A 24,369-nucleotide genomic window follows, 5' to 3' on the forward strand; every position below is an offset into this window, starting at 1 on the left:
AAATAATAAGAACCAGAAATTAGCATCATGGATGGCAGCGTAATGCTGAAGGTTAATCACAGGCTCAGAAAAATTTCTCCTATTTTCGCAACTCTTTCAACCTTCTAGAAAGAAAATAGATAAAATTTAACAGCCACCAGACAAGCATGACACTGCACCTATTGAGGGACAGATAGGCTGTCTTTGCTTGTGGTCTTGAAAATTTTGTGTGGTTCTTTTCCTTAGTTCATGTCCTAAGTGCTATCATTCTGGATACTACTACTTTTTCTTCCTGAAACAACCTTATGAGGCAACTATCATTACCCGCATTTTAGAGGCAAAGAAACTGAGGCACAAAGAAGGACATAACTTGCCAAGGTCACATGGCTCGTAAATAGCAGAGTGGGGGCTTAAACCTATGGTTTCTGAGCCTAGAATCTAAATGCAGAGCTGCATTGGGTGTAGCTTTAAGGTCCAGGATAGGTCCTTTGACCTTGAGGGGCCGGTGGCTTCTCCCTATATACCAGAGACCCTTACTGCTGCAGGGCTTTCAAGGTGACCTAAGGTTTTGATATCACTCATAATGCTCTTAGGTAATGTGGTCGGGCCACAGGGTCAAAAAGAATTGATCACAGTATGGTGTCATCACAAAATCCAAACAGCTTGTGATCACAGCATTAGGGTTTGAAGGTGAAGACAAGGTTTGGGGAATATATGGCCACCCGTAAGGGTCTCTGCTGGCTAAAGGAGAACTTTCAGCCTGCCCACAAGGCTCTCAATAAGCAGGAGACATTTAGACTAAGCTCAGACAACTTTTACCTTTGTTTCTAGATTCCTTCTGCATCCAGAGTCTTTTCTCATCCATACCCACCCCCCCACTGTCAGCTTCTTTCTGCCTTCTCTTAGAAGGGAGGATGGCACAGTGGTTAACAGCAGAGGCTTTGGAGACACCTAGATTGGATCTGAATCTTGCCGTGTATCTGGGGCATGTTACTTAAGCACGTTTAGTCTCAGTTCCTACAGCTGGAAAATGGGAGAAGTAATCATACCTTCCTCATACAGTTGTGCCATTAAAATTTGCCGGCGTCCAAAGACACGCATAGGAGCATTCACAGCAGCTTTATTCATCGTAAAGCTGGAACAGCTGGGAACGGCCCAGATGCCCAGCACTAGAATAAAGATGTTCTGATCTCTTTGTACAGCAGACCATTGCTGCACAACAAGAGAAAACAGCTGCTGTTATACTCGGCATGGATGAGTGTCACAGGTGTTATGTTGGGTGAAGCTCTAGAACAGGTGAACCTCCTATACAGTGATAGAAACACGAGAGTGGCTGCCTGTAGGAGAGCACGGACTTGAAAGGGTAGGAGGGAGGCTTCTAGTTTGGGGTCTGTACTTATATTCACTCTGGGTGGTGATGGCATGGCTGTGTACATGGGGACACTTTCACTGAGTTCTACACTTCGGATGTATGCACTTGACTGTATGAAAATTATATCTCAAAAAGAAAAAAACATTTAGCATAATACCTGTTGTAAAGAGGACCCTCAGAAAACATTCTTTCCTGCCCTCATGTGTTTGTGAACCTCACTTTTTGTGAGATGAGCCATTTCAGCACGAGAAGACTGACAGATATAATTTGTTTCCTGGGAAGTTATGTTCCAAGACTAGCCGGGTCCTCACTGTCCAGACAAGGGCTGCTTGAAACCCTTTTTCCTCGGGTGGATCTTTTTCTTCCCTGCCCTCTCTCATCCTCTCCTCGGTTAATGCACATCTCTTACAGGCTATGCGGTGACGGCCGGCTCCTTCTCTCGCCCGTCCACCACCGATGTGGTAGGAGGTGCCCCCCAGGACGAAGGCATCGGGAAGGTGAGGAGAAAAGTCTGTGGAATAGCACGGGGTCAGACACCAAGGGCGGGTGTGCTGCCCCTGGTGTAGAGGTTGGTCATTGATTTGATCTGAACATTCTCCTGGGGGGCTGGTGGGTAAATGATGAAGTAAGGAGGAGTCTCCCGTCAGCCTCCTTCCAACCACTTTTGAGAGCGTACTTTAAAGCGTAATCAGAGAGTGAGTGCTACTCCCAGACCTCTCCATTCTCTGCACGTTCTCTGTGCTCAGCAGCTGACTCTGTGTGATACTGTAAAGACTGACTCTTGGCATCATGGCGTCCTCCAAAGGAATGGTGTCCGGCACTATCCAGATTTAAATTCTCCACTCTGCCAAGCCCTTCCCAATTTTGACTTGGACTTAATAGAGCCAGGTCTAGTCCCAGGTATCTTTAGGACTTTATTTATCTTGGGGCCTACAGTTTCATATTTACTTCCCCAGTGTTTTAGAGTCAAGACTGGTTCAGTCCAGTGGCTGAACTAGGGATATATAGGTCAGTTTTCCTAAAGGATCTGCCCAGAGTATAGAAAATACCCCATGGATCTAGGGCTTTCTGGTCCCTCTAGGAATTGTGGCCTCTATGGGGCCAAGAGTATGAAGAACTGTGCTTGCTGATTCCTTAGCTCCAGGGTATGGGAAATCTAGATTGGGTAGGTCTGCTTGAGTCAGGAACCTGCATTTTTAACTCCATAGGTTCTCTGATAGAAAACTCTGAACAAGGGAATGATCTCTGGACCCGAGCCCATGGGGTGGACCTTGGATAGAGTACGGCCATATCTCCAGGGGCTCAGCAAAGTGGGGTCTGAATTTTAGAGAGGCCTAGATGAGCCAAAACCAGTGTTCATTGGAGCCTTGAGCCAGCATGTCAGTGGACTGGACTTGACTGGTACATCATGAAGGTCATTTCCTTGGATCCTCCTGGACAGGAGTTAGGACTCTCAACTCTCGTTTCTGGAATCTGTGCCTCCCTCCCTGCTAACGCTGGTGCGAGGGAGAAAGGATCTCGGGGAATGAAACCAGATAAAAACGCAGGGCACTGAGCCAGGGGAGGCATGCAGATGAACTCTGATAACGTTAGGAAAGAGGTGGGTCCTTCAGGGTCACATGAATTCCTCTACATGGTAGAGGGAAGAAGCACTGAGAGCTGTCCCCACGCTGATAATGTCATCCAGGAAAGAAGCTGCGTGCGTGTGACCAGGCTTCTCTGTAGCGTTGGTAACAGCGCCTGCCTCCCAGCTCACAGCCGTGCAGATGCCTCAGTGCTTCCTTTTCTCACCAGCCTCACAAACTTTGATCTGATTGCATTGTGTTCTCTGCAGATGCTTGTGATAGTCTTAAGACAGCCAGGTCTTAGGATGAGAACAGTATTTATAACTGATAGAACCAGACAGAGAATCCTGGATTCAGCTAACCACAAAGAACCTGAAAATGCTTCTTTCAGTTGGATCATGTGAGAGGTGCTAGGGAAACTGGTCGTAGTTGACAAAGTTGCCGACTGTCCCATTCCCGGGGACCCTAGACTAGACCTCTGGCCTGAAGGATTATTCTTTTCTGGTGTCAGGGCACAAACACATTCTCACTAGGGTGGCGGCTTTTTACCCCACAGGAGGGTTCCCTACCCTGGTTCTCATGGGACGCTGTTCCTATAAGATGCAACTTAGAAAAGAACTCCCGTAGTCCTGCCATTTGGGAAGTTCTACATCAGTGATCCTCTTTGTGGTAGAGATGCGTGGTGCCTCGGGATTGAAGGACACTCGTTTTTGCAGAGTTGATTAAGTGCAGGGAACCTCATTAGCCAGCTTAAGTACACCTGCCATGTGCCTGATTGGCCTTAATTTAAGTAGGACTCTCAGGAGGATGCTGGTTAATATCTTTGGTCATGGCTTCTATCTTAACCAGATTTTTTTTTTCCTTCCATAGGTTTATATTTTTAGAGCTGATCGAAGATCAGGCACCTTAATTAAGATTTTTCAGGCATCAGGTAAAAAGGTGAGATTCTGGGTACTGGTGTCTTTTTGCTTGTGAGATGTCATCCTGTGGGAATCGGTTCACTTTTTAGAAAATCAGTGTAGAGGCCCTACCTATGCCCTAAGTTTGTATGGCGGCCCTGCATGCAGTTGCCTTAACCTCCCCAGCATTGTGTGTAACCTATGGATTGTGGAATTCATGCTCATGGTAGGACACAGGTAGCAAGATGAGTTTGGACACAACCAAGTTACATCACAGAGTTCAAAAAGGATTTCCATAGTTCAGATAGTCATCGGAATTACAACTTGCTGTGTGTCTGCCTTTTTTTTACCTCTCTGACCTTCCATCTGCCTTTCTCTTATACCTACACATCAACAGCCCAGAGAGATCAGACACAGTTAAGTATGGTAGCAAACCCATGACATCTAACTGAGTAGGCATGCAGGCAAATGGCTCTCACTCTCCCTGCGTCTCTGGCCCAGCGCTGCCCCTCCTCCTGTCATCCTGAGCCCCCCATTCAAGAACCTTGAAATAGAAATAGCTTGGGATGGCTGCCTTGGAATTAGTCCCGGCCAAGGTTTATCTGCATGCGTTGTCTTGTCTTTGTCCTGGCCCTAATGCTCTCTCCGTTTCCATTAGGCTGCGCCATAGTCTGAGATGAAGGTAGGTAGAGAGTCCCTGTATTAATAAGCCACGTTTTTCATGGGCTTGTTAGTCCTGCACACCTTAGCGTGGCTCAGACCAGCAGGATCCTTTAGGGAGATTGGCTGCTCTCTGGGGACACACATTTAGGCTGGGAGGCCAGGGGTAATTTGGAGGCTTGCCTTGGTGTGGAGGCCTTAGTGAGCTCTGGGAAGAAGCACAGGATTCTGGGACTTGGGAGGGAGATTCCAGGAGATGGGAGAATGTGGAAGGTGGTTTTACCTACCATCACTCTAAGAAAAGGGGAGAAAACAGTTGTTTTCTTTGTGGGTAGGCCACGTGCCCCAGCCCAGTTCAGGTCCTGCCGGGGGTTAGACCTGCTCTACAAAAGCCTGGCACCATTACACACTGTTCTGATGGTGCATATTCTCATTTCACCAAATCCTACTCACAAGTAGAATTATTTTTTTTCAATTTTAACGACCTTAATGTGTGTACTTAGTAGAGAATTGTCATAATCTTTTCAATAAAAAAAATGCATCACCAAATGAGTTTTGCAAAGTTTTCCCTGAGAACAGCTCTGCATTCCCCTGGGAACTGCACTGGCCTTTGTTATTTTAACATTTCCAAAACCCCAAAGCAGCCACACTGGAAAAGGACTGTGAGCAATTCTACAAAAAAGGTTTTCCAAGCACCCCTGACAGACAAGAAATAACACAACACCATTTGTGATAGAGCCCTAGAGCAAGGAGGGTGTGAATGCTCTTAAGCCTAACATTTTAGGTCTTTCTTACAAAAAAATAATAAATGGGTGAGTGTGTCTACTCTGGGAAACCCAGACCCCTACCCCCTCCCCTTCAAACATACCTGGGTTTGACAGCACAAAATGAAAGGAGTCTCCCCCACCCCCCCGACCCAGCTTTATTGAGATATAATTGACATATAGCATTGGGTGAGCTTAAGGTGTTCAATGTGATGATTTGGTCCATGCATATATGGTGAACTCACATCCATCACCTCATGTAACTACTGTTTAAAGACTCTGAAGTGATGTGTGGAGAAGGAGCACACCTGTCACCCAGTTTTCAGAGTTTCTTCATATTCATTTCCACCTGTGTGTCTCCTCGCCTGCTGCCTTTATCTGCCCCCCGCCACTCCCCCCGCCCAGCTGCCTGTGCCCAGGGCAGGCCCAGTTAATGCCGGTCAACCTGGCGTAATTAACAGCCTATAATTGTGCCCCCTCCTTCTCAAAAACCTCCCAGGGCAGATGACAACTTACACAGCCACCCATCTGTGACAGGTTGCAGTCAGGTTTGGGGCAACAGATGTAAGACGGGGGCGCCTGGGTGGCTCAGATGGTTAAGCATCTGCCTTTGGCTCAGGCCATAATCTCCAGGTCCTGGGATCAAGCCCTTTGTCGGGCTCCCAGCTTGGCAGGGAGTCTGCTTCTTCCTCTCCCTCGGCCGCTCCCCCTGCTTCCTTGCTTGTGCTCTCTCTGTCTCTCTCTCTCAAATGAATAAAATCTTAAAGAAAAAAAAAGAGTGGGTGGAGGGAGAAGTAAACATTTGAGAAGCCACTTGTGCACACTTCCTGAGGATTTCACGACATGGAGTCCCAGGGCAGACTGGCTTGCGTATCTGCTTGAATGTCCTTGTGAGGTGTTGGGGCTCCCTGGGAGGGGACTGGAGGGCCAGGTGTTTCACCCACCAGCTCTGTGACCATGCCACTTCCTCACTTTGCACCATCCTAGCTAGAGTCATTCCTTCCTTGTGTCACTCACTCTTGCCCTCCTGTGTCTCTGGCTTCTAGCTTTACTCCCATGATCAGAGCTCTGATTTTAAAAAAGACCATTACTTTCTGTATACATCTTATTCTGCTTTTTGCAAGAAGAAATGGGAAATTCTAGCCTCTCTGACTTCTGCATTATTTCAAAGGGAAAGGACATGACCCCAGGCTTTCAAAGGATGCCTGTAGCTTTACCCCTGTGTCTGGAGCCACACACATAGGGGAGGGTTCTGACTCAGTCGACCACTGGTCCACTTCTGCTTTTGTTTGGCCAGAATTTGTTCGGGTAGTCCTGTCTCCTGGCCTTACCATAAGAAAAACAAAACAACAAAACCCCAAAGTTCCAGTTTTTAGTGGTTGACATCCTTCATATAGTACATCTAAGAAATCATCAATATGTGCACAATCCAGATGTTAATACAGTCACAGGTCCCTGCATTTCCAGGCTGATGGGAGAACTCTGATCAAGGAACACCAGCCCCCCCGACCCCTGCACACACAAAGCATGTTATTGCCACATATAGGAGTTTTATTGCGTTAATAGGGTATCTGAAGTGTTTGTATGTCAAAACTTAGATAGGAAACTTGACGTTCAGGGATTTCTGATTGAACACCAATGAAGATGCCAAGTTAAATAGCCCATTGGGCTAAAACAAATAGTTCCCCTGGGGCTCAGCCAGAGAGAACAGCCAGCAACTTTGGTCCTCGGGGCCTTGTGTGGGTCTCACCAGCTTGTTTGTTTGTTTGTTTTACTAAAGTCCAGATAGATCGGCAAGGCCACTGAGTTAGTGACTGGCAACTTGGTCTCTGCTATGAATCCAAGCGTTGCCTACACCCTTCTCCTTTGGGAATGGGTGTTGGCAGGGCGGGGTGGGTTGAGCACAAGTAGCGTGGGACTGGGGAGGGGCTCCTGTGCCCGGGTTCACTGCAGGAAATGGACCAGAGTGCCCTCCACTGCTCTCACACTCCCTGGGGCAGCTGCCAGCAAACTCCAGCTCCGAAAGAAAACGCTTGTTCCCATCAGCAGAACCACAACCCTTTTATCTGAAAACATTTATTTTAAAAGAATGGTCTTTTTTTTTTTCTTCTTTCCAACAGAGGTTGCAAACTGGCAGCCTTTGGGAAGGATGCAGCCCATAAAACTTTTTGTTTGGCCTGCCCACTATGTTTGTTTCTTCTTTTTTATTATGAACGAGTTGCCCTGCATTTTAGAAAGAGGCACCTCAAATAAAATTTTAGAATTTTGGCTTCTCTTGAAAAATGGGAAGGTTGATCTTCTCTGGGTCAGCCTCCCTCATGGCAGCAGTTGACTGCCGCTGGGTAGGAGCAGCTCTAGTAGCTGGCTGTGTGGGCCCCAGTTTGCCACAGGCCCTACCACTCCCTATTGCCTGTTAGACACTGAAGTCAGGCGTCACTTACCACCTGTGAGCATACTTGCATTGTTACTTGTTTTTTCTTATACCTCTTCTATCCCCTGCCTGGATCCCATTGCCATTTGGGTTTGAGACCTCTGGTTTACGATAATAGGCATTGGATTAAGCTCTGACTCAAGAGGAGCTAGTGGAACCTGGCTGTGCTCCCTTATCCATTACATGGTCTTAGGAGCTGTACCTTCTCCTGTCACTTGAGTTCAGGCCTTTCTGGTTGGCTTTAGCTCTGCGCAGGCCCGGGAGAGGGTAATCTATTTCCCCATGTAGCATTTCTTTTCATGCTTGCCTTGTATTATGAAATTTCATATTCCTACTTGGTTAGCCCTGTCAAATGTCTGTTATAGGAGGCTCTTTTACTATGGTTGTAACCTGTTTTGTAACCCCAGCTTGCATTTTTAAAAACCGTACCTTATTCTCCTGGAATTGGTCCACTTGTTTTCCCTTGGTAGGGCTCCAAGGAGGGAGACTCTGAGCCAGTTAGCTTCGGTCTCATGTGGACGGGGGCCCAGCATCGTTGCTGGGAGCCAGGGAAGTCAGGCATTTCACCACTGGCCCAGGCCTTCTGGCTTATGGGGCAGCACAGCCATCACAACCTCTGAGGGGTTTGGGGGCAAGAGTTTCTAAAGCAGTGGGCTAGAGGAAAGCGAGGGCCTCCTGTGTGAGGGCAGACACTGAACGCTTTGTTGCAACTCGACTTGGTTGCAGATGGGCTCTTACTTCGGCTCCTCCTTATGTGCAGTTGACCTGAACGCAGACGGCCTCTCTGACCTGCTTGTGGGGGCCCCCATGTTCTCTGAGATCAGGGATGAGGGGCAGGTCACCGTCTACATCAACAGAGGAAATGTGAGTACACTGCTGGGCACCAGGTGGATGGGTGTGGGAGAGGGACATCTGTCCAGCGAGGAGTGACCGAGCACACTGCTGGGCCGTGCGCTGGGCCCCATGACCCAGAGGAGGTGAAAAGACTTGCTTCCTACCTTCAGAAACCTCAATATTCCGTTAATGGAAAGCCGGACACGGTGTTATCACTGCAGACATATAGGGATTGAGAAAAATCGTAATGTGTTTGATTTTGAGTGTTTATTCTGTACCTGAAACTATTCCGCCTGTTTTTTGTAAATGATTTCCATGTAATGTGCACAGAGTATCAGGGGTCTCCATTTTTCAGATAAAAAACGAGGCCCGCGGCACACAGCTAGCAGCAGTGGGCTAGAATTTGAACCAGGCCAGCTGGCTCCCTGGGAGTATGTGCACACGAGCCCAGGGCAGCCGAGCAGCCTCCTAGAGGGCACAGTGGCTGGGGAGAATCTTGAAGGACTAGGAGCTAGGCAGACAGGCAGGGGTGGGCTAGCAGCTGGGCAGGCGGGTTGAGGCCTGGGGCAGCAGGACCACTTAGTTCTGGGGGTTGGGTGGGGGCCAGTGCAGTGGCCAAGGGCCGTGATCACGATGTCCCTTACCCTGCAGAACCATGGAAGGGGTGTGATGGCATCAGAAAGATGCTTCTGCCTCTCTGCAGCCGAGTAGAGGGCTGGGGGGACAGGGACGGGAGCAATGCATCAGTGAGGCGGGAAACCGATGAGAAAACACAATCTTTTCAGCATCTAGAATTAAGAATGTCCAACAAGAGAGTTAAATGCATCAATTTTGTCACCGAACATAAGAAAATGCTTACAAGGTAATCATTGAAAAGCAGGATAAAAACTGCCTATACAAAGAACCTTTAAAAATATACAAAATACGTAGAGAATGTTCATAACAGATCTTTGTGGATGGAAAGGCTTGGGTAGATTTTTAGTTTTATCTTTATCCAAAGAGCAAGAATGTAATACTTTCTAGTTAAAAAAAAAAAAAAAAAAGTGTACTTTTAAGCAGTGACAAAGATGCTAGTTATCCTAGTTGGATAACTCATTCAATTGGAGGGGGCAGTGGTGTTTAACTATAGGTGGGCAGATGTCACAAAGAAAGGAAGCCATTTGAAGAGAAGTCAGGGAATGTTAGAGCCTTGGGCTTTCTTGGATGCTTGCAAACTCTTTGAGAAAGTGGATCTAAAACCTGGGAACGAACGTACTTCCTGGGACCTGTTGCAGTGATGCCTGGCACTTGCATCCCCATTGAAATTCCAGGAAGAGGGCCAGGCAGGTGTGGGGAGAAATGAGGTAGTCATATGGAGATGAGAACAGCTACATTCCGTGGCCACCAGCTACTATATTTGTAGGAGAATGAAACATTCGTGTAGGTATGAACTTGTCAGGTAGTAAGGAGAACAGTGCAATAGCTCGACAGTGTGTCTAAATCAGGGTGTGGAATCTTGGAGAAGGAGAATTCCCCCAGACACATTGTGCCCACACACTCCAACCTCCAACCAATGTATCTTAATGCCATGTGGCTACCCTGAGTACCTGGACATTATATCTTTTGGGCCTCACCCTGTCTGGTTGATGATGATGAAGTGGTGCAGAGGAGTGGAAACATGGTGACTTTGGAGATAGATGGACCTGGACCTTGTTTTTTTTCCACTTACTAGCCTGTGTGATGTGGACAAATAGCTTAAAATTAGTGGCTCAGTTTCCTCATCTATAAAACGGGGAGAATCATAAGGTCCAATCTAAAGCCAGACACTCCCTGGGATGGCTTGTGGGTGTGCAGTGGGTCCAGAGTACCTCTACACTGGGGCAGGTTTTGACATTCTTATACCTCAAAATCTTAGATTGTATTTTAATACTCTGATACTGACATGTCAGTGATTTGGGGTAGAATGGGTATCCTCAGATGGCTTTTACTTCCACCATACACCATTGACCCCTTCCCTCTGTTGGGTGGTGTTTGCTCAAGAAATCCAAATCTGAGCCCCACGATAATGGGCACAGGTGTGTGTGTCCCCACCCCTTCCCTGGCCAAGAACGCTGGTGTTGGGTTTTCTGAACCATGACTCTGTCAAGATTACTGATCACACGCACCTTGCAAAGCAGCTTTATAAACTTGTATTAAATGGGACAGGAAAGAAAAAGTAGAAATATGCATGCCCACATAAAACAGCTTTGGGGAACAAAAGGTAAGGGCAGCTAAGAGGATTTTGTGGCGACAGGTATGTAGGTGGGTAGGTTTGTGGAGTGTCAGGACAAGGGAGAGGTGGAGTCCTTGGCCAACCTGAGAGTCCTCTTCCCTCTAAAAGGCATCTCAGGCTGTGGGAGACCCTCCTGCTGCACAGGTGAAAGGGACTTATTTTGCCACCAGGAGAGAGAAGCTTGGGTGCCCGTGATTCTGCCCAGGTGTTTCCTGTCGATGGATGTGCTCCCGGGGTGGCATTCGGAGCTTTGGTTTTATTGGGGGTTGTTTTGGTTCTGGTTTTGTTTTGTTTTCCATTTTTTCCTCCATCCTGTTTCCCAGGGAGCCCTCGAGGAGCAGCTGGCCCTGAGTGGTGATGGCGCCTACAACGCACACTTTGGGGAGAGCATCGCCAGCCTGGGCGACCTTGATGATGACGGGTTCCCAGGTCAGTGAGCTCGCACCGCCCTCTGGCTTCGCCCCGGCATGAGGTGCTCCTGGATTTGCCTCCCGCTTGGAAGGCCCCTGCAGGGAGGGGTGCCCTTAGAGAAGATGTTCTCTGTGCAGACACTCAGGGCTGGGCTCTGAGCCCACTGCGCTTCTGCTTCCACGTGGTACCTTCTCAGCAGTCCCGAGGTCATGGCTACCATGTGAGGGAACCTAGGGCTGGGCCACTGGGGCTTCTTGTTGCAGATGTGTTTGAACTGGCTTCCTCGTGTCTGAGCCTCTAAGGTTCTACCACGTGGTTAGTACAATGAGTGAGGAGGGACTTAGTCTCAGCCCCGAGAGGGACAGCATGGGGGTGGACTTGAATATACCCCTGCTGAGAGGGTAGGGCTGTGTGTACCTGATGCCAAGTTCTGTCTGGACTGCAGATTCCTTCCCAGTCTCTTGGCTCCTCGCTCTGGTCTGTTCAGTGCCCCCTCCACTTACTGTATATGCAGCAGACGGACATCAGGACCTGTGGGAGCCACATCACTAGGGAGACAGCTGAGGTGGAGGACAGGCTGGGGGGCAGCTCTTGCCTCAGGCCAGATATCCAGGCTCCTTTGAAACCCTCACACCCCTGGCCAGAGAGAATCCCGGCTTGAGGTCGTGTGAGAATGTGCCCCTCACCCTTGACCTCACTTCTGCAAACGCATGACTTTTGTTAGAAGCAAAGGGAATAAAGTCAGGAAGATCTCAGCTTTGTTCCAGGGGCTGTCAGTTTGTGAGGGTAACGATGTTTTTTTGGGAAGTGAATGCCATTTTATTTAAGTCCCTTCTCCAGGAACAGAGTCGTCTTTCTCAGTTGTGCAATAACCATAGTTGACAGAATTCCCCTGACAGAAATTCGGGTGGGTGGTTTATGTTTGCCTTTCTTTTATTGGATGGGTCAATGATTTTTTTCTGTGAGGATGAGGTAGGAAGTCTTCTGGAACCTAAACCCTTCTCAGCTTCAATAATTTTCTTTCTACCCCCCAGCCCTTTTTTTCCCTGCTAAGAGATTGTGTGTCTAGCTTAATGCCTGAACAACCAACGACCAAGAAATTTCTGGTATGGAGGGACCCAGCTGATGGCAGGAATTAGGAAAACTCCTTATATTACTCCATATGGCTCTCGAACCCATAGCTGTTTTTCTCCCCTCAGATGTGGCCATTGGCGCACCCAAGGAGGACGACTTCTCCGGGACCGTCTATATCTATCATGGTGACGCTGGCGGGATCGTCCCTCAGTACTCAATGGTAATTGCAGTGAGAACGACATGGTAACTGTCCATACATTCATCTGACAAACACATAGGGACCCTTTAGTCTGTACCACACCCTGGAGTACAGAGGAAAACACAACATGGTCTCTACGTTCAACCTTCCCGCCCTCCAGTGAAAGACAGAGACCATTGCTCACCATCAGGGAAGCATTCTGCCTGTGGAAGATTATATCCACACCCTTACCCACATTCAGAGTTATTTCTTGAAGAAGAAGAGGTTTTCTTTTTTTAGTTACTCCTTTGTCAACCATCTGTGCAGGGCAAAGGAATATGTTGTAAAATGTAATTTAGAGAGAAAACGGTCCACGGACCGTTGTTGTAATTGGTGTTGCAGTGAGGAGCTGGTCAAAGCTCTGGCCTTGAGCTCCAGACTTGGGAACGTGGAAGTGGTGAGTTTTGTTTTTTGCCATATCAGCTTGGTGTTCAATCTTGCTGATGGTCTCAAGCCCAGCCCATGGGAAAAAAGGAAGTCACTCTCTTGACAGAAGCATCATCAGGCTATTTGTGGATGTCTCTGTCTGGAGTGGCACAGGCCTGTGTCATTCTCCCAGTGAGTGGGTCAGTGACAGAAAGGGACTCAACACAAGTTGAGAAATTTCCAGTCAGCAAATATTGATCTGTTGAGCGCTTCTTATGTGCTTATCACTTCCTACCCATGCTTCTATTTCTCATCACGAAGAAGCTGGCCTCATATCTTGGTATCTGTAAGGAAACAGAACTTTCAACTGAGTCGTGTTCTTGTAAAATGTTCTAGAATTGTTCTCTAAAATCAAGTATTAGGAAAGTGTCCAAACCTGTTCATGTATTGAAGTCTCTAGGTAAGAAAGAGACTTTACAAGTGGATTTTAAGAGCCAGTACGTAAATGTAAGTTCAATTCATGCATTCATAATTGTTCTTCTTGCAGCAGATACAAGTGAACTGATTAGAGGTTGAGGGTTCGTTAGTGGCCAGCTTCCTGCGCCCTCTCTGCTGGGGCCAGCCCAGCTCAGTGACTCCCTCACGAGGCAGAGGGCAGAGAGGGGGGACCACTCTGCCCTCTTTTCTTTAGTCCTTGTCCTACTCCTGTGAGATGGTGACTTTATTATCTGCCTTGTCTTTATGAGGTGCCTCCTGCCCGGGGAGGGGACTCGGCTTGCCCAAGGTCTCTGGCTAATAAGTGGCAGTATGGCCCCTGAAACGTTCCCCTTCTGACTCCCAACCTTTTATTGTAACCACGTCCTCAACTCCACATTGGAGGAAGGAACACCCAGGGAGGCTCAGCTGGAAAACTTAGAAATATGGAAACTTACTTTGCTCTGAAGCCCACATACTCCAAGGGGCATGGGTCTACCGGGACCATCTTCTTCTCATTAGTAATGAATAATGGTGACAGTAAGCACTTAGGTGACTCAGCCAATGTGGCAGGAGGAAGAGGGCTTTGGGCACAGGTTGGGGGCCACATCCGCATCAGGAGGGCTGCTGTGGTCTGAGTTAGGGACCCTCTTCACGATGTGATCAGCAGGAAGTCATCCAGGGAGCCCGGTCCTCCAGCAGCTGCCGGGGTCACTTTCCACGCATCCTCCTGGAAGCTTGTTCCCAGACCTTGGAAGCGAATCACACAGAGAGGCAACCTGTCAGAGACCCCCGCTTCCCCTCCTCCCGCGGCCCTCCAGTGTTTTGTTTTGTTGCTGGGTGGAATCCCTGCAGAGAACTGCAGTACAGATTTTGTGGTTAGCATGGAGTGTCTCTAGTAGGAAGCAGGGATCAGCAGCTGGGTGCGTCCTGCCTCTGTCAGCATGCCGGTGGGCTCGTTAGCTTTGACAAAGAGAAGTGGTTTGGGGCGCTTTAAAAAAAAGAAAGAAAGAAAGAAAGAAACAACTATGTTTTTACTTTTCCAAGCTGGTGATATGTGTATGATAAGGTCAGTGATTTAAAAGGAAAAAAATAATCCTTTAACGACAGATTCTTCAGGGCTGGGGTCTGGACAGAGCGGGCATTGTGCGGGTGAACCAGAGGAAGAAATCAGAAACAGCTCTGGGCAAAGGAGTTGCTTTTCTTTGGCCCAGACTGGTATTATTTCTGCCGGATAAATTGTGAGATCAGGGCTGAAGTTCGTCCACATTACTCTTTAACTCATTCCTCTTTCTTGAGTTCATCATGAAAAGTGTTGATTTTAAGATCCTTGTGTGCCTTTCTCCATTTGAGAACCCCCTGGGCATGTCATGGCGGCCCCTGTGATCTTTCTCCTGCCATAAGGACACTGCCTATAAACCTGGGCAAGCGGAGTTTTTCCAAGGCTCCTGGTTTTCATTTAGGGTTATTAGCACTGAGCAGACTTATCTTCCTGGCTTTATGGCCTAATGGCCTGCAGATGTCTGTGGGATAACTTAAGCCTGCATCGCCACCCCCAAATGGACCACCCCTTCACTCTTCCCCCTTGTCCCAGCCACACCAGAGCTTAGAAATGCCTCAAAATGGGGCTTTTAAGAAATAGACATACATACATGTTTGTTTAGACAGAGCCATGTGGGATGTGGAGCTCTGCATGTTAGCAAGAAACATTTCTTTAGTGTTTGCTACGGTGCTCTGATTTGTACTGTGAGGCTTGCACATTTCCTGGTGGATGGCTTAACTGAAGATGCCAAGTGGAAGGTTATTTGCAGTGATGGGCTCCTGGGAGGTGCTGGGGGGGAGGGGTTGTTCCCTGGTGTCTCCATCTGTAGATCCTGTGGAAACTCCCTCTCCCCACGCTCATGACTTCTCTGCAGGATGACTCAGTATGGAAAAGGATACAGAAGGAAAGTCCAAAGTGAGCCCCTGACTATCTGTAAACCTGGTTCCGATAGGGATTGTGCTGTACAGCATGAAAACAAAGCATTTTTCTTATCATCCACAGTGAGAGCATTGGGAGGTAAGCCTCCCCAAAGAGACTGTAAAAACAAAGGGAAGAAGGAGCAGGTCAGATCCCTGGGACTTTTCAGATTCAGGAAGTTTGATATCTTTTGAGAAACTGTGCTACGCAGATGTCGATGAAGGCCGCGTGTACAGTAAATAGTCCTGAACCAAGGCAGTGTGTGTTAATATAGATTGAACTTCATGAAGAATAAAAGAACAGATGCCCCTTGGTGGTAGAGCTGTGAACTCTAACTGGTTGATTGGGGAGGAGGGTGGCTTCAGCTGATTTTTTTTTTTTTTTTTAGGATTTCCTACAGATTATAGAAGGTTCAGGACCATGCAGCTCCGGATTTACTAGATAGGCCAGTCTCATCCTGTCTGTGAAACTCTGGAGCCCTATGAGATCTTCTGGTCAGCTTGACTGAGGAGAGGCGGTTTCCATGTGGCATCTTTTCCAGCTAGACATGCTCATTGCCTGTCCACCCAGGGAAAGACTCACGTGCACCTCCGAGGACAGGGGTGGTCCATGTTTAGTATTTGGGTAGAGAGAGCTAAGGAAAACATGTTCTTAGAATTTCAGCCAGCTCCACCTATGTGGAAATGAAACAGAACCGCTGTTGGAAATGGAAGTAAACATCTATTTCGAACTTCATGTGGCATGTCAAAACATTAGCATACTAGTCTGCGTGGGTTTTTCGTGAACACTGAGCTTGGAAAAATTTTTAGACAAGGACATGTAGCTAAGGCAAGTCACAATAATGGAGTGTGTGGTCTTCATCCGGGTGCTAAAAACCCCAGGATCAAATTAGGACCACAGTTTTCTCTTTCCACAGCTTCAGGACCGAGTGTCCAACGGAAGCTGCATAGAACAGTCATGGGTTCTTATTTACCACTCTGCTCCTATCCGGTGATTCAATTTCCCTATTATCTGTTTCAGAAACTGTCAGGCCGGAAGATAAGTCCAGTTCTGCGGATGTTTGGGCAGTCCATATCAGGGGGCATTGATATGGATGGAAATGGCTATCCTGGTAAGCTGTTTCTCTTTGAAGGCATATGAGATAAATGAAGATAAATGCTGAGGTAGTCATTTCCAGTCTGGTTAAGCAGTGGTGACATCTATTTAGGATGAGGAAAATTCCCACAATAGAAGGGGATGCTCTGCCTGGTACTTGATTTTAAGGTGTTGAAGTTTATTTTGGGGTTTTAGAATGATCTATTCTGAAGACTTTAAGCACCAAAAGGATGGATTGATTTCAAAAGAAACAAACAAACAAAAACAAAAAACCAGTGATTTCTATGGTGGCAGCTCTTTCTAATGAAGAAAAAAAAAAAGCACTGACCACATTGAAAATGATAGTGAAACCTCATGTTTTCCTCGATATTTAAGCATAGAGGCTTCTAACCCTTGAGAGGGGAAAAAGGATCTGGGCAGCACCTTTCCCACCTCCTAACCCCTGCAAGAGAATTGAAATATTTGGAGCAAAGAAGAAAACCATGCCCTCTTCCTGACGGACAAAGCAGACCTTCACCGTTCAAGGCTGGCTGCCTTGTCTTCAGGGTGAATTCATGCCTCGTGGTGGTTGAGGCTAATTGAATAAAAATCCGCATTTCCCACCTCAATCCCAAATGTTGTCCAGTTTAGGGAAAATGCACTGGGCAGGGAGATGGTGGTTCTTCTGGGGTTTGAAGGGGACGGAGTGGGGTGAGGTGAGGAAACACAGATGAGAATTTGAAAAAATCCGAAATCGTCCTGGAATTCAGGAAACATTTCCCTGGAACTACCGGTCATCTTGCTGTCTTGAGGAAGTATTTCTTTCCACTTAAAATGCCCTGGAAGGACTTCTGAGACCCAGGGCAGTGCCGCACGAGGGCCGTGCATTTGGTAGTTTCTTACGGGCAGCAGTTTTGATTTCTTGTGACCTTACAGAGCCAGGAGGAGGGGATAGGAAAGGGTCATTGCTGAAGCTTTTGTTCCTATGGACTCTCATGGGTCTTCTTAAGTCGGAGAAAGCAGTTCTTGTTTTGGGTAATTTGTGGCCGTCCTGAAATAATACCTGATGTTGGCAAAATGCTCCCATGTGCAGTTTACCTCTTATAGTTAGTGCAGCAGGTGGGTAGAGGTGGGGTATCCCCCACAAGGGTACCGAGCCACAGAAAACTTAGGGGCCCAGCCAGAGGCCATATCGTGGTAGGCCGAGATGCACGTGCAATATGAAGAGGTGTGTCCACGCTTCATGATGCATGTGAATTTCTTACATTTTTCTCTTTTTTTTTTTTCAGATTTTTTAAATTGTTATTTATTTGAGAGTGAGCAAGCACACGAATTGGGGGGAGGGGCAGAGGGAGAAGCAGACTCCCTGCTGAGCAGGGAGCCCAATGCGGGACTCGATCCCAGGACCCTGGGATCATGACCTGAGCCAAAGGCAGATGGTTAACTGACTGAGCCACCCAGGCGCCCCTGAACTTCTTACATTTTTCATGAAATGACAAATTCCTCAGGTTCGTTTATTTTCAAACATCCAGTCAACTCAAAAAGACTTAAAAAATAGCAAAATTAACGAGCACACCCAAGTGCAGAAATTTAACAGCACTGTAATTCATGGATTTACTGTTTCTTTTTCCTTAATGAGGGCACTGTATAGACATGTGGATTCAGGCTCTCGGATTCAGATGCTTGGTTCTGTAAAGTGGTAATGGTCATCTTGCTGTCTTGAGGAAGAACTAAGGACTAAACACCTAGGACTAAGGAGTTTATAGTCAAGGGGAAGAAAGGCAGAGAGCTATTGGATGAGTATATACTTCATAAAGTTATTTAAGAATAAACATTACTGGGATGCCAGGGTCCTGGGATTGAGTCCCGCATTGGGCTCCCTGCTCAGTGGGGAGTCTGCTTCTCCCTCTGCCTGCCACTCCCCCTGCTTGTGCTCTCTTTCTGACAAATAAATAAAATCCTAAAAAAAAATAAATAAACATTACCAGCTAACACTTGTGTCTTGGTTTGTAGTGTACTAAGTATTTCATGAATTTTCTGATTTAAATATGTGATTTAACATATGTCACGTGTATTTAAATATTTTAAAAATACAATATTTAACAACTAATATTATGTTTAGTAAATATTTATTTTTTTATTTTTTATTTATTTTATTTTTTTTAAAGATTTTATTTATTTATTTGAGAGAGAGAGAATGAGAGACAGAGAGCACGAGAGGGAAGAGGGTCAGAGGGAGAAGCAGACCCCCTGCTGAGCAGGGAGCCCGATACGGGACTCGATCCTGGGACTCCAGGATCATGACCTGAGCCGAAGGCAGTCGCTTAACCAACTGAGCCACCCAGGCGCCCCTTATGTTTAGTAAATATTTAATAGATGTCTTCTGATTTAAATATTATGAAATGTTATCAGCTTTTGAAGAAGACACTGGGGATAATTATGTCCACAGTACAGACAAGGACTCTCTGAGAGATTCTGAGGTCACACAGAATGAGGGGTAGAGCAGAGATGATTCACATGTTCTACAGATCCTAGAGCTTTTTTCTAGCTCATTTAGTTCTAAGTATCTGTCTCTCTAATTCACTGGTGTTCAAAAGATACATAGTGTGAGCCACATATATAATTTAATGTATTCTGGGAACCACGTGAAAAAGATAAAAAGAAATAGGTGAAATCAATTTTAATAATATAAAATTTTTTGAGCTAGTTCATGGTTTTTGTACCAGCCACATTTCAAGGTCTCACCAAGCCACACCCGGTGATTGGCTGCCATGTGGTTCAATGTGGCTCTCACTCTTACAAGATCATCGAATGGCCCAGAGGAAGGCTGTCAGGGGCCCCTGACCTCAGCGCTGGGCCCCCGTGGCTGTGGACCTTGCCAGGGGGTGGGTGGGCTGGGAGGGGCTCCAGCACGTCTCTGAATGCTACAAACTTCTGGTTTTCAGATGTAACTATTGGAGCCTTCATGTCTGACAGCGTGGTTCTTCTAAGGTGAGATGCTTTCCTCTTGCTTCCTGGACTCCGTTCTTCACGGTGGGGGCTGGAATTTGGTGATGGGGGTGGTTGGGGGAGTTATTCCCCCTTAGTCAGCAATTCCCTCTGTCCTGTTCCTGGAGGTGCTCGGGAAGTGGAAATGTGGCCTTTCTTTTCTTGTCCTCTTACCCCTGTTGCAGAGTTTCTAGCTGGTGGGCCTCCAGTGGCTTGCAGCTCTGAGACCGTAGCATCCCTGGGGCTTGGGGTGGCTTCAGCCCTAGGGGTTTTGCCTTTTGCCATGATCAGCTGCTTCATACATGTGTGTATACTATGTCGTCATTTCCTACGGGTGCCAGGACACTCGGGCTCCAAAGCACTGCCTTGTCCCAGCTCTTCATCCCTACCTTGTCAGTCCCCAGATCCCCAGGGGCCGGGAGCCTCCTGCCCTGTGGACAGTACTTCCTGGCCTGCGGAGGCAGAGGTGAGGAATGGGAGCCCTTGCAGCCCTTGCAGCCCATGCAGCCTGAATCTCTCCTACAAATGCTGTGGCCTGCCATCCCACCATGAACCATCTCCAAGTATTTCTGTCTGTATGAGTCAGAGGAGGTGGAATTACCCTTTGGAGTGGGAGCCAGCTCTTAGGTTTTGTTAATAACCTGATGGCAGAACTTTCTAAAATAGGCCAGTGGGATATTAGAGCTGGAAGGGGTCCCAGAGGCCATGTAGTTGCACACCCCAGATTCTTCTCATTCAGCAGCGCCTTCCTCCGACTCTCTGGCTGCAAAGCACCCGGCCTCCTCCTGAGTGAGGTGCCCCTAGGGGTGAGAGCTTAGTAACTTCGGAGGGAACCAGTTAACCCCCAGCTAACTCAGGATGTTAAATTGTTAAGGAGGCAGAATTGCCTTGGGTTAAGAGGGTGAACTCTGGGGCCAGGCGGCCTGGGTTCGAACCCCCACTCTGCTGTTGGGAGGCGAGTTTCCCTGGGTGAGTCAGGTAACCTGTCTTTTAGGATTCTCACCTGTCCAACAGGAGAACAGTAGTACTTCCTCACTGGGTCTGTAGAACTCTGTGAGTTAGGACTACATGCAAAATGCATAGAACAGGTAGGTGGTCAATAAATGTTAGCAATTCTTAGATAACTTATGCTAAATCTGCCTCCCTAAAATTCTGCTTCTTTATCCTATATCTTGCATGTAGCAGCCCTTTAGTATTTGATGGTGGCATGTGTGTCCCCCAGGCGGTGACCTCACTATTGCTTTGTGATTGGATCTCTGCTTTCTTCATCCGCCCCCGTCCTGTGGGTTGGCCCCATTTCCTCTCAGGTAAAACAGCTTACGTGGCCTCCAATGACTGAGGTGACACTTTAGAAGCTGAGCTTACCCACCGCCTTTGTGGTGTCCTTCTCCCCTCTTCGCTGTCCCAAGCAGCTTGCTCCGGCTTGTCACGATTCCTCTAGAATAAAACACGTTCCCCGGCTCTCGCAGTTGAAAACAGGCGCTCTTAAAACCGGGAGCATCTGGCTTAAGGTAAACTTATAGATTCTGCTTTTTCATCATTCTTGTATTTCATAAGCTTCCAGCTGTGAACCTCAGCCCCAAGGGACTTTTTTTTTCTCTCCTTCTTGGTAACGTATGGCCTCCTCTGGGAGTTTTGCCCACACGTGGATGGAGACATAAAGTGGGGCAGTTCCACGGAAGATGGGAGCCCCAGACCCCAGCCTGGGGTGGAGGCTGAAGCTGGTGAGGGGAGATCATCCAGGGACAAAGGCAGGGTCCTTTGGAAAGAATGCCACGGACTGCTTATCAAGAGCAGAGGCTTTAGGAGCGGGGCTGCTGGGCATGCCTGGACGAGGTAGTCAGCAGAAGGCCCTGATAGCCGAGGGAGGAGTGTGGGGATGAGGAGATCAGAGATCCATTCCCTCGTTTGTTCAGCTAATACGGTTGACCTGTGGTGTTCAACTATGTGTCGGCTCCCAGGTGCGCCTCGCGGAACAACTATACAAGTAACTAATAGAACCAGTGTTTGCTAAGTGCTTACCACATGCCAGACACTGCTTAGGCTCCCACACGTGCAACTCTTTCTGGAGGTTTTTGTTTTTTCTCTTCGTATTGGGGTATAATTTGCATACAGTAGAGCCTGCTGATTTAAGTATACTGCTTGATGAGCTTTAAGCAGCGTACACGCGTGTGTAAGTGCCACCGCCATTAAGATAAATAACAATTTCCGTCACCCCAGAAAGTTTCCTCCTGTCTCTTCTCAGTTATGTCCCCTCCTGATGGACAACCGTTGGTCTGATTTTCATTGCTGTAGATCAGTTCTGCCTGGTCTGGTTTTTCACATAGATGGAAGTATGTAGTACACACTCTCTTGGTTCTGGCTTCTTTCACTCGGTACAGTGTGTCTGAGATTCACCCATGCTGTTGTGTGGTGTTCAGTTCTTTTTCCCCTTACTGAGCAGTAGTCCATTTACTGAATACCCTGTAGTTTGTTCTTCTCTTGTTGCTAAAACATAGTTTTTTTAGAGGGGGGAGGGGCAGAGGAAGAGGAAGAGAGCGAGACTCTTAAGAGAATCAACCCTGAGATCATGACCTGAGCCAAAATCAAGAGTCGGAGGCTTAACTGACTGAGCCACCCAGGCGCCCTGATAGAACGTGTTTTAATTATTAGTTTTCTTAACAGCTCCATGACCTAGATATTATTACCGTTATTCCCATTTTATGGATGAGGAAACCAAGTGACATTGAAGTTCTGTTAATTTTAAAAAGGAGATAATTGTAGATTGTGGTCAGTGCCATGAGGATGATAAAGCAGGGTCGTGTGGTCAAGGGCACCTGCCTGCCTCAAGCGCAGCAGAGAGGGCCACATAGTCCTGTTGGAGGTGGCGGTGTGAAGCCAATGTGCCCTTGGCTCTGGCAGGTCGAGAGAAGTGAGGTGCGGAAGTCAGATCACTGTGGGTGGGAGAGAGAAGGAGAAGCAAGAAAACAGATGATGAAGTTTGACTCTTTTCCAGAAGCTTGGCTGCAGAGGAGCAAATGGGATTGCCAGTGGCTCAGAGATTAGCCTGAGAGTCTTTGAAACCTCTCCTGCTCTCCTGGGTCCTTTCCTGTCCTGCAAGAACCAGAGGTGGTCACCTTTAGCTTCACCTTCATCCATACAAACCTTGCCTTGACCCCACTCCTGCCTTGGGGCCTGAAGAGACAGAGTGGGAAGGGGACGAGGATGAATGGGGGTTGAGGGAGGAGAGGGAGGTGGGATGCCTTGTATAGGCTGTGGGTGGCAGGGGCCTGATCTTTGAGCCAGGCCCCAAGATTGGAGCAGGCCCAGGGCAAGGTTCAGCGTGGAACATGGGTGAGGGTAACCACCTCAGGTATCTTCTGGGAGCAGGGAAGGCAAGCTGGGGCCCCTTAGGCAGAGGGACTGCTGAGCATGTCTGAGGGGCCAGGAAGGCTGGTCATCCACAGTGGCATCTGTTGATAAGGTGCTGGACGTGGCTGAACGACTATGGACAAGAAGGTCTGGAGATGTCAGCTGGCTAAGCTGGGGGGCATCCCAGGCATGGCCTAGCTGACCGGCAAGTTAGATAGACTTTGAGTCCCCTCAGAGTTTGGGTGGGACCAGAAAAAGAAACCAAGGATGTGCATGCACGTGAAACACACCATGCCCACTCTGACACATCCTCCAGAAGAGAGTCCACATGTGTACGGGCTTGAAATTCTTTGGGCTGCCGCGAAGAGAACACCTTACTGCGGGTGGCTCTAAGTACATAGACGTGAATTAGCTGCCTGGAGGAAATGGCTGCAGGGCTGGTTTAGTAGCCTCCATCTTCCCCGGGGGTGTAGGCTCTCAGTGTGTCCACCCGTGTCTGTCCCATAAACAGCACTGCCCCCGCAGAGGGCTGGGGTGAGGTAGCGATAGCCCATCAGAGGGCATCCTGACTGGTTTTACCTGGAAGTAAATACAGGTGAAGTGCAGACCTACCTTGACTTAGGAAGGAGTTAATGTTGTGATAAACCCATCATAAATTGAAAATATCCTAAGTGGAAATGCATTTACTACCCCTGACCTCCTGAACACCATCGCTTAGCCTGGCCTACCTTAACTGTGCTCAGAACAACTTGCATCCGCCTACAGTTGGGCACAGTCATCTAGCACAAAGCCTGTTTCGTAATCAAGCATTGACAATCTCATGTAAATGATTGAATACTGTACCTAAAGTGACAAACAGGCCATGCGGGTACAGAAAGGGTGTCAGTGTATGGGGCGTTCACCCTCGTGATCGGTGGCGGAGCCCAGGAGCTGTGGCCCTGGGCCAGCGTCACCACACAATCATCCCACATAGCACCAGCACGGGGAAAGATCCAGATTCACAATTCAAAGTTTGGTTTCTACTAAGTGCACGTCACCCCATCATAAGGTTGAAAAATCGTTACTGCGGACCGTGATAAGTCAGGGAGCATCTGTATCAGGATTTGAACTGTTGGAGTCATCAGAAAGAAGTATTTTAGCTACCAGTTGTTAAAAATCAGGTCTTGGTGCTGTCCTTAGGTGCCCCTTTGCTTTTCTCACTGAGCCTGGCACCTTTGCAGGCAGGACTGCGGGCTGGCCCCACTCTGCCCTCGCTGATTTTGCGCTCTCAGATTAGCAGGGGCGGGCAAGGCCTGTGTGAGGGTGATAGGCGCCTGGTGCTGTGCCAGCCGGTGAAGTTCAAAGGAAGCGATGAGAGAGTTTAGGAAAGATTTCTGGGCTTTCCCTGGTCCAAAAACAATTCTTGGAATTGACACAGGTTCAAGGGCCTGATCTGACTGATGTTGGTGAGACATGTGCTTCTGAAGGTCTTTGTCCTCACCTCAGAGGATTCTGTGTTGACAGCCTCCATCGACGTCAGTTTGCCAGCCTGCCCACCCTGCCTTCCTCTGCAGGTCCCTGCTCTGAGCAGGGACCAGGTAGCCTCCCCGACATGGTGGCCCCTGGGATGGTGGGAGGGGGTGAGGCCTTTATTCCATGCGGTGACCTGGCAGGATGTGCCCTGGGCAGGGTGGAGGCT

General features: G+C 48.0%; 1 protein-coding gene across 4 annotated transcripts in view; it reads left to right on the forward strand.

The window, feature by feature from the left end:
- Window positions 1-24,369, forward strand: part of ITGA9 (integrin subunit alpha 9) — a 333,129-nt gene that overhangs the window by 50,160 nt on the left and 258,600 nt on the right. For all 4 annotated transcript variants that reach the window (XM_081824368.1, XM_081824372.1, XM_081824364.1 and 1 more), the window contains 7 exons: window positions 1,763-1,848; window positions 3,787-3,855; window positions 8,397-8,534; window positions 11,079-11,184; window positions 12,366-12,460; window positions 16,299-16,389; window positions 19,298-19,343. In XM_081824368.1, the coding sequence (XP_081680494.1) occupies window positions 1,763-1,848; window positions 3,787-3,855; window positions 8,397-8,534; window positions 11,079-11,184; window positions 12,366-12,460; window positions 16,299-16,389; window positions 19,298-19,343 (631 nt within the window). The remainder of the gene's footprint in view (window positions 1-1,762; window positions 1,849-3,786; window positions 3,856-8,396; window positions 8,535-11,078; window positions 11,185-12,365; window positions 12,461-16,298; window positions 16,390-19,297; window positions 19,344-24,369) is intronic.

This window comes from Leptonychotes weddellii, chromosome 1 (genome assembly GCF_054177405.1).
Source record: "Leptonychotes weddellii isolate Sample4059 chromosome 1, ASM5417740v2, whole genome shotgun sequence".
NCBI classification, from domain to species: Eukaryota; Metazoa; Chordata; class Mammalia; order Carnivora; family Phocidae; genus Leptonychotes; species Leptonychotes weddellii.